The sequence below is a fragment of the Chelmon rostratus genome, chromosome 12 (genome assembly GCF_017976325.1).
Source record: "Chelmon rostratus isolate fCheRos1 chromosome 12, fCheRos1.pri, whole genome shotgun sequence".
NCBI lineage: Eukaryota > Metazoa > Chordata > Actinopteri > Chaetodontiformes > Chaetodontidae > Chelmon > Chelmon rostratus.
Genome location: NC_055669.1, coordinates 11,036,177 through 11,046,927, shown reverse-complemented (window position 1 = coordinate 11,046,927; position 10,751 = coordinate 11,036,177). Strand labels below are relative to the sequence as shown.

At 43.7% G+C, this 10,751-nt stretch overlaps 1 protein-coding gene across 1 annotated transcript; it reads right to left on the bottom strand.

Annotated features, from left to right (window-relative positions):
• Positions 1–2,734: 2,734 nt before the first annotated feature.
• On the bottom strand, positions 2,735–4,200 carry LOC121615501 (C-C motif chemokine 8-like). Its single transcript, XM_041949872.1, has 3 exons — positions 3,923–4,200; positions 3,690–3,807; positions 2,735–3,254 (listed from the first exon to the last, which is right to left on the bottom strand). Exons 1-3 carry the CDS (start codon positions 3,984–3,986, stop codon positions 2,984–2,986), a joined length of 453 nt encoding a protein of 150 aa, XP_041805806.1. The 5' UTR covers positions 3,987–4,200; the 3' UTR covers positions 2,735–2,983.
• Between the last annotated feature and the right edge of the window lie 6,551 nt (positions 4,201–10,751).

The window sequence follows — 10,751 nt, the reverse complement described above, 5'->3', positions numbered from 1 at the left end:
TTGCTGAAAACAGCTGCCTAATGCAACCTGAAACAGCACAGGTGAGAGCTAGAGAGAGGGAACCAAAACCAATAAGTAGTGAGCAAAACAAAACAAACATGAAGTGAGAGATGCTAAGATGATCTACTGAAGTGTGAAAAACAACAGAGTCAGGCGGTAATCATCTGTGTCATTACTACAAGTGACACCTTTCACATTTCAAACAGTAATTCAAATGATGAGACAAACATTTTGATTAGAGCAGTGTTATGTAACCTTAGAAATCGATATTCCCTTTCATGTTTTCACATGTTTGACAGATATGCTTAGTGGTACATGGCTGGTTACACATTTTCTTTTATTGAGTTTAATTTTCTTAGAACAGAGGAAACAGTCTCACTAATACCCTTCTGCTGAATTGAGCAACCGCAAGCATGCACTCACAAAGCTCACATGTTCGACATTCAGGATGTGGTGAATGTGGCATGCCTGCCCCGCAGTTTCACGTAAAACCAAGCACGACCCTGACACAGAGAGGCAATAATATCAGAAATAGCACATGTCCTCCACACCTCTATCGTACTCCAGGTACAAATGTACAGGCCTTTTCTATTTCTTTGTGACATTTACAAACTACAAATAGGTAATATTTAGCCAATAAATGATGAGAAAAGTGATGATTAACTTTTATGCTAACGATCTGCAGGTTGTCATTTCCAAATATCCATTGGAGTAAAACTACAAAGTGATATTATATATTGCATAATATATCAAATACAATATACTGTATATTTATTTATAAAATATAGCAATCCATCTTGCAGTACTCAATTTAGATTTACATGACTTGTCTTAACCAACTTCAGTGCTGTTGCATGTTTTGACTTTCACATTCAGTGAGGGTTCTGTGGTATTTTGTGTGCGTCACCGTTGAAAAGACATTGGGCAGAACATACATTGGACTCATAACACATTAGACTAAAGCAAACCTGGGGAAATTATGGCCCGCGTGCCACATCCGGCCCTTTGTGCCTCCCTGTCCGGCCTGCGTGAGGCCAATCATAAATTAGAACATATAGGCTATTTAAAAATATTTATGCCTTGGATGCAATACAACTGTGTTGCTTTTATTTTGAAAAACGTTGCGTTCCTATTACTTCTGTATGGACGCACATGCGTGCGTGAGCGGCGAGTGTAGGTGAACAGTGTCAAGTGATGATAGCCAGGTTACCCTCAATAGTTAATAACAAATGCCCTGTTTTCAACAATACATGGACTGCCAACTACTTCTTTATAGAAGTCAAAGGTAACGCTGTGTGCTTAATTTGTGGTACACAGGTCGCTGTGTTGAATGATTACAATTTGAATCTTCAATACATGACCAAACATGAGGATAAATACAAAAATCTGTCTGATGAAGCGCAAGCAAAGGAGTCTGATGGGTCGCAAACAAAACTGCAAACCCAGCAAGGAATTTTTAGAAAACATTGCACACCCAGAGATGCAGCCGTCAGGACAAGCTTTGTAATTTCTCACAAAATCGCCAAAAAAGTAAGGCATTTTCTGATGGAGAGTTCATTAAGGAGTGCTTATTGGAGAAAAAGAAGCATTTGAGAAAGTGCCACTCTCCCGACGTACTGTAACGAGGCGCTTTGAGGACATCGCTGGAAACCTGGAGCTTTAGCTGAAGGACAGAGCGGCCGACTTTGACGATTTTTCCCTGGCTTTGGATGAGAGCTGCGATGTCCGTGACACCGCTCAGCTACTCGTCTTCCAACGTGGGATAACTGCTGACTTGCACATCACGGAGGAGCTGGCAGCCATGCAGTCAATGAAAGGGTCAACCACTTGTTCAGAGGTAAATGCATGTTTGGACAAGTTAGGACTGAAATGGGACAAGCTGGCGGTGTGACACCGTCCAAATCTGATGAGGAGCAATGTTGGACTTATAAAGAGAATGCAGGATAAAGTGACAGATATAAACCCTGTGCAGAAATTGACTTTTTTGCATTGTATTATACATCAGGAAGTGTTGTGTAAGTCAGTGTTAAAAATGAACCATGTGGTTGATGCTGTAACTAAAATAGTTAACTTCATCAGAGTGAGAGCATTAAATCACAGTTTGTTGCACTTTTGGAGAAAAATAGCATGGGAGTATTTTTTTATTTGACCTGTACACCACAAGAATTAAGTTCTTGTTGGTGTGGCCCTCTGACACAATTCAGGTTTCTCCTGTGGCCCCTTGCAAAAATTAATTGCCCACCCCTAATCTATAGAGTCCAAACCCTGACTCGCAAAAAGTTGGGACACTGTGGAAAGAATATGAATAAGTAAAACAGAATTTGATAATGTTTCACCTCATCAACTTCACTGATTGTTGTAAATATCTGCTCATTCCTAACATCTTGCATTGTGTGCATTGTATGCACTACTTGCACAATAAAGCTACTAACCTGACCACAGTGTACACACAGTACATTTTATCTGCATATAGATACAGCATGTTTGTTTGCTAATACCTGCCTGCTTGCTGCACATAACAGCTGCTTCTATGGTGATCTCCTTTGTCTATATTTGTTAACTCTGTTTAGCTGTGTGTCTGTGTTGGTTTCCTTCCTGCTGTTTGTTACCCGCACTAAGTGAACACAACGAGCGTGTCCGAGAGCCAGTGAGATCTCTTGAATGTATGCCTCAACATGCCAGTTCAGGATCAGAGCACGTTCCATTTGTTTGTAACAAAAACACACAATTTGCCCCAAAAGACTTTATTGGCAGCTGACTGGAAAAAGGTAACAATTTATGCTCTCTTGATTAAGGTACACACATTTAAGACAGCATGGTGCAGTTATCATGTATTTAAATATATATTGCATATTTAATCATCGGCAGAATAATGCATGAAAGCCTGTTTTTGTTTCAGGTTTGCTGTTGCTGTAATAGAGCAGTCCAATTGGGAGGAGCAATATTTGCTGACTCTTTGAACTTTGCTTTGTCTTGTGATTCCTCAGCCATGTTTCCTTTGCCCCTTCCTCCCTCTCCTGGACTTCTTCCTCTGCCGTCTCCTTCCATATCTTCTTCTCTTCCTTGGTGTGTTTTTTGATGCGGTGGACGCTGCTGGTGTGATGTTGCTTGCTGATCCATCGTCATTCTGTACGATCTCTTGCAATGTTGTCGTTGTTTGTTGTTTCCTCTCTTCGTCCACCTTCAGTTTGGCTCTTCTTGCCCAGCCACTGTTGGGGTCGGAGCAAAGCTTCTTTCCACCCTTGGTGTGAAATCTGCAATTGATTGCGACCTGTTAATGGCACTGTAATGCTGTTTTAACATCACTTTCAATTAAGTTCTGACAAAGCATTTCTTAAAGGGGGAGTTCATCCATGTTGGAACAAAAACATACTTTCTCCTTAACCTGCAGTAGAATCTATTGACACAGATTGTTCGATTTGGTAGGTTTGGTTTCTTTTTAAATCTAGCTTTCCCGTGCACTCAGATACTGCATTTAAAAACGTGAACAAATAAAACTACAACTGTCTGTATGGCTACATACCACGAGAGGTAAATGAGGAAAATTGTTTGTTTTAGTGTTTTTTGAGCTCTAGGTGAACCCATCCTTTCAGAGTATGATGTCATCTGTACGGAAGTGCATGTGGACATTCGTTGTCAGGTGAGATTTGATCCAAGTATATACAGCATGGAACTGTAGGACCACTTACATTATGGCTGCAATTGGACAGATGCCTTCAGTCTGATGGGTGTAATTCACAATTAGTTGAACTCTGACTTTTGTTGTGGACAATCTGGGGCATAAACAGTTTATCACCGGTCCATGGGCTAAACAAGACAAACACAGAGACAGAAAAATTAAGTGGCCTTCATTTTACCCCAACAAACACTCAGCCCATACACACATTTGAAAATCTGGTACTTTTTCTTTTCCGGTACTCACTTGCATGGACCCCGCTCATCCAGGTGAAGCAGAGAAGAGCGGCTAACACCAGGCCGAGTCTCATCTTCAAAATGACACCTTGGCTTTGTCCTTCAACGGCTGAGTGCAATATCACTCAGTATAAACTTAGATCATCTGAATCACTCACAGATTATAATTCGCTGCTGAGTGGTTATCAGAGCGCTGAATCAAGCCGGTCTTGCTCACACAGCAGGTGCAGCGTGGCTTTTTCAATTAGCGCCGTTCTCTCCGTCCTTCTGATCATTTAAGTTTTCATCTGGGCTCTTATACAAGACAGCCCTTCCGCCTCTCCCCCATCGCACCCCTAACCCGTCACCATGGAGAATAGTGACTGTGGCTGCACAGTGGGGAGGGGAAAGAATGAGTTCACCGTTCCCATACTAGAGATGACAAACAGACCCCTCACCACAGCGCTGCCCACAAGTACAACTGTAAAAGCACAAAGGTTCGTAGATATGTGTGCGCATATACTTTCCTTCACACTCACAATGAAAGCCACAAGTTGCTTCTACCTTTAGAGTCATTATATGAGACATTTGGCTTTGAATTCTAATAAATGTGAGATTGGCCAGGGGAAATTTCTTGAGATTAACCAGATGAGATGGATGTCACATAAATGACATATTCTCATCATGAATGCTCATAGCAGATTTAATAACACACCCATACTACACCCACACAGGTGACTTTTTTATTTTTGGCTCTTTCTAGAGCCAGAGAATAAACTTGTATGGTCATATGTTGGCCATAAATAATAGGAATGGCAGTGGCCTTTAGAGACAGTAGTTTTGGCTGGAGACAAGCCAGTTTTATATTTACACCCAATTTGAAGTACCAGGAAGAATTGGTTGAAAAAATATATGGAGGAGGAGAAAAATCTTCTTGAAAAGTGCTTTTATTTAGTAGGGCACACACAGAGGAGTCACGTGTCAGTCCTCAAGTTTAAACACAGCGTTTAACCAGCCGTAAAGCCGGCAAACTGGTGATATAATGGACTCCATTTAAAGATGAAAGTGAAAGAGATGACGGATTAAACGAGAGACTGGCAGGAAGAGAGTGAAAGCGTATATAGAAGACGGTGAGAGTGACAGACACAAAGAGAAGAGAGATAAACAGCAGCATAAAGAGGATCTGTTTAAGTCAAATGAAGAATGAACAGACACAACAGGTGCAAATCAGAGAAAAACAGAAACAAATAAAATTAAGGAGTAGATATCTGGGTCATGTGGTGCCTCTCAGCCAGCACATCATTATACCAGCTCAACAATGATGGCAAAAATAAAGCCCTGATTGGCTGTCCACCTGCTGTCAAGGTGGAAAGCAAATGTTAGCTGCATGTCCTTGACTCCCTCAGTCAACAACAGCAAATCCCATGGCACACAACCACCCGTCGTGTGTCCAGTCATTAAAAACAGTGAAAGCTCGGCTGCAGTGTGCCATCGAAAAGCACAAAATACACACACTTGAGAACATATTACATACACAAACTCACAAAGGCATGCACGCACACGGAGGCAGGCACACACATCGTGACCTGCCTGCTCTGATGGACTTGGCACTCATATACTGTATATATACACACACACACATATACACATTTCCCCACTGCCAATATCCCAGCCTCATCATTATTATCCCTGTGGCAACCTGTTTGTCGGAGGAGAAATGCCTCGCTGGATTATTCGTTCCTCTCGTATTCATTAGTTGTTGTCCCGGGCAGCAGCCTGGGCTGTTGGTTGGCCGACAGCGTGGCTGATAGGAATTAGTCTCCTGATAAAGCAAGAGAGTGGAATGTAGCGTTGCAGGAAATTACAATCAATACTGACTCTCATATCCTCATCCGATATCGACCGCCAGCGGGAATGAGAAGCACCTTGTCGAGCTCCTGTACGTGGACGCGGGGGCATGCTTAAAAACATATTGAGGCCTACGTATGGATGCATGTTGACATGCACATTTTAAGGCTGCATTGAATGTGTGGTTATTGTTGTACAGAAGCACGCCGTATCGCCATGCACGGAGCACGAGTGAGAAAAGAAATGAGGAAATCAATCTCCTCTGTCTCATACCACAACTTCACACTGTATGCATTCACAACCCACTCATACATGATACACACACACACACACACGCCAATTCATGGCCGTGCCCTCTGTGTGCTCTACCTCTGCCAGTAGATATGGGGTTTTTAGGATGTGGCTGAGGCGGAGAGGAGCATTTCCGGATATGAAACACATCACTGGTCGGTGCACGACTCAAAGCAAACACCTTTGGAGCAAAGGCACCATGTGAGTGGCAAGTCGCAAATGAAACTAGTAATTAAAGCAGCGTCTCATCAGATGGATATATTTGGCTATGTCTGCTCTCTCTGTTTAATAAAGAATCCAGACAGATCAAAGTTTAATTTTATCCTTTATCAAGCGCAGAGGAATTTTATTGGTTGATTTTCTAAGATTAGGATATGTCTCTTTTTTCCCCCTTTTTCTGGCAGAACTATAATGATCAGACAACCTGATTAAATCCCTTCCTCTCCTTTCTGACTGTGACAGCGTACTGATAAGTTCATTTCGAGTTAGGAAAACAGCAAGAAAACTTCTATAAAGGCCAAGCGTGCTGTAACAAAGAGCTATGTGTCTGGGTTTGAGTCTGAAAGACGCCGGTGCCTCAGCGTGGCAGGCCGAACGGCCGTCTGGGGACAGACTCCGGGTCATTTTTAGAGTTAGAGAAGTGTTGGGATGAGCAGAGATGTTTTTGATATGTAACAGTGGAGCCGTGCACGCCGATCAATACACCGACCTTTCTCAGACTGATTGCATGATGTTCTGCTTTGCCCAGCACCCACCAGAGGTCCATCAACCATCAGGCATTGTTATTCTCTGTTTCAGCAGGAAAGGTACGGCCGGTCGTCTTCCTGGGACTCGCTCTTTTATTTTACCTCAGGACTTTTATTGCGTTGTGCTCTTTTATTTTATCTCAGTCTCGTCTCACACACACAGAGCCTGTTCAAACATATAAAGAAAGATAAAAATGCCTCAATGAAACCAAGGAGAGGTTGATCCTCAACAAATGAGGGCCGACTGACCCGGTCCCCAGGGCCTCTATGGATGGATCTTGTATATTTCAGCTCGATACGGGGATGAACAGAAATCCCACTTGGAGCTGAGAAATGTCATTTACTTTCCAATTAATATTTCAATTAACTGAGTCACTCCCGATTCATTCCCTGAAACCGGTGGAGTTGAAAAGAAGCTGACCTCCTGCCCCGGTATCAATTTCGTTGCTATTGACCCCCCTCACAAAGCTTCAATTGTGGATCAACCGTCCATTTAGGGAAGGCGTCAATAATCGACTTAAACCGGCGGGCGGTATTACCATACACATTAGCATAGTGAGAGCGAGTGACCCGCCCTGCGCCTCCGGCTCACGGTCCACAGGACGCAGGAGCGCAGAAAGTCTCATCAATAAGCGCTTTAATTATGGCGGCCCTCGGCCCTCAGTTCTTCACGGTTGGGAGACGCGCAATGCCACAGCTGATCCGGCAGGATCATTTGAGACGGAGCCGGTTTTCTCCGCCTCAGTGACCTGTCTCTTTCGACCGGCGCTATTATAGACAGCAGCAATTGTCCGCTCCTCTCCTTAGATTTGGTAAAATGGGCCGATTAGCAGGGCGGTGTAAGTCACTTTTTTTCTATTGTGTTGCTGCTTTGTGCAGTTTCAGCACTCATTTTGAAATGTTTGTTGCAATTAATTTCATTTATAAACCTTACAAGGTGTAGCAGAGCAGATTAAGGTTGTCTATGACTTCCTGTTGCAGAAATGCTACTGTTTATATTCATCTGTATATATTTAAAATCTTTTATGAGTGCTTGAAGTAAAAAAACATTTAAATATGATGGAGTTTTATATCCCAAATGTTCTGTTGTGATGCTACCTGGGACAAACAGGCATCTACTCCAGGGCCACAGACCACTGAGGACCCCCAGGTTCACAGCAATGTCCTGTGTCATCTTTAGTGTGTCGGGTTCATTTGAATTGGCCAAGCTTCCTGTCAAACACTTGTTACTGTATGAGGAAAGCCAATAATAGCATCAGTAAAAAGCTAAATGAAGCAGCTTTATTCCACTTTTTCCCTCTGTTCCAGAGCTGACACAATGCAGAGGTCAGAGCCACTGATGTGACACTTTGCCAGAGCTCTTCCTCTTTAAAGTAACAGAATGACAGCGCTGCCTAGCAGCACCTCTAAAGATCACTAATGAACACATCATGTCTCGTTTGTTTAATTGACACACAAACAGAAATGTAAATATGACATGTTTTGCTTGGTAACGATTTCTTTGCCAGTTTCATACTCAGGGGACAGATGAGAGTGTTTCTGATCTCCTGCATGTGTTGCTTTATGCAGGAAATCAAATGAGGGGATGTCCCATGATGTGGAACATTGAAGTTCCTTTAAGTCTGTGTTAAAGTATTTGTTGTTGTTGTTTTGCAGTGGAGCTTTTGGTTTTTGGCGAGTCTGAAGCTGCAGATGAAAATGACATACGCCGCTCCGTGAGCTGGCCGGTGCCAATCCTTTGACAGTTTGAGACGTAGTTGAGTTGTAGTTTGTGGTGTTGCTGAATGGCGTCACATTTTTATCGACCCATATTTATATCGATGACGCCTGCCCTCATTGACAGACACACTGAGTCCACTCAGTCACTCCAAAATGATCATTAAGTTGAATCAACATTGATGTAAAAGTGTTAATGGAATTCCAAGCTTCATGAAGGTAGGATTTATTGCATTAGTCTTAGATAGTCGTGCCCTAATAATAAACTGGTAACTGAGTGCACATCAAGAATCATATCCAACTCGATTTTTTTCTTTTTCACTTTCTTTTCATTTGGAAATGTCAGATCTGCCAACATACTTATGTGTTGGCAGATCTGAATATATTTGTCCTTCCAATTTCCAAATTCTCTGCCCTCCTAGAGATGAGAAGGAAAATTAAGACAACATTATGGATCATCATCAACACAGACTTTATACAGCTGCTCCGCCGAATCTAAATGAGATTTAAAATGTGTGTGAGACAGCATGGAGCTTACTGTCAGAATCCACAATGATAATCTTTTTAATTTAGTGACGCATCGCTTCTTCCCACAGAATGTCTGATGCTCACAGTTATCCACCCCTGTGCATTTTCAGTTTCCTGTGTGAACCTTCACGCTGGTGCACTAGATGGCGTGCTTCCCCTGCACTCAGTGAGTGGGGGAGTCGTGAGCCTGACAGGCTCTGAGAGAGTCATCCAAATTTAGCCCAGGAGTCTAGCGCGGCAAAAATACAACCACTGCAACCCCAAGGCTACAGCTGACATTCTGCTCTTCATGGCAGTACAGTAAATTGTGAGGCTAAAGAGATTAAATGTCAGCTGGCCTTCAATAATGTACATTTCCCATTCTGGACACCACAATGCTTAAATATGAGCTACTTGATTGGAAAAAAGAGTGTTGATGTGGGTCTTTTCACAGGCAGGTGACGAGTCCGCCGGCTCATCTTTGCGTCTCCCTTTGGTGGTGGCGCTGCAGACGAGGCTGCGCTTGAGAAATGTTGTTAGAGGAGGATCAAAGAGCACATGTCCCTTTTAGATCGCCAAGCACATTCATGACTCAACAGCAGCAAGGTCTCCCTCTCCCTTCATCTCTGTCTTTATTTGTCTGCTTTGATCATATCGTCCGTTCACAGCTCACCCTCTTGCTTCTTGTTTCTGCCTTTTAGCGGGCATGCGCCGGCTCTCTGTCTGTCGAGCATATGTCCTATGATTGCCCTTTTCATCCCCAGCACCAACACTTTTTAAAAAAGTCTTTCTGCCCACGTAAACCCCAGCACCACCACCACCCTTTCAAAACTGTCTGCCTGCAGCCCTCACTTCCCCCTGCGACACCCTGCCATTCGTTCCTCTGCTGGGTTAAGCAGGGTCATATCAAAGCCTTAATGCCTAAATGTGTGTGTTTGTGTGTGTGTGCATGAGAAAGCATGGCCCCTCCTGCTTGAGCTAGATTATTCTAAGTTCCTGACCTCTGGGTGGTGAGGGGGGCCCGTGTTTGGAAACACAGGCACTTGTCTTTGTCTCTCGAGCCCAGTGGGGGAGCTCGACCAGGGGCCTCTCTTGTCAGGCGAGTCCACGGTCGCACTCGGTCTGTCCTGGGGCTGCCGGCCCGTCCTCTGATCCTCACCACCACCATCTTAATATTAATATGCCGTGAACAAGCGGACAGCTGGTTGGGCAGGCAAACACAACAGGATGTGTTTGGCTTGCGAGCGAAAACATTGATCCTGAGTCCCCTCACTGTGAGTCAATCTGGCCCCAATAGCCATTCAAGTGTATCTGCTTGATCTGATGTTTCCCGATAAGAGAGATTCCTCCCAGGGTGTGTGTACGTGTGTGTGTGTGAGACATATTGATTGTTGAGTGACATGGCACTATGGATCCCAAGCAGCTGCTAAGAGTTTAAATGAGACCCATAACATATCACTGAATCCCTACGCTAATGTCAAAGGAACTCTGGTAAAGTGTTGTCTTTTCTCATCCTCTGAAGTGTGTGCGCGCTGCACCGCAGGCTGTATTCTCTCGCGGCTCTCACGCTGTAAATACATCCATACAAAGGTGAGAGGTTGGCAGGCCAGAGGTAAGGAAGCCCTGCTCTGATTGAGGACCATTAGATCAATCACCCTCTACATGAATGGGGTACAGTGGCCTCAACCTCGGAGGGGCAGAGGCCCCACTCACTTTGAACTCAACACCAGTTTCTCAGCTTCCTAAATTTAT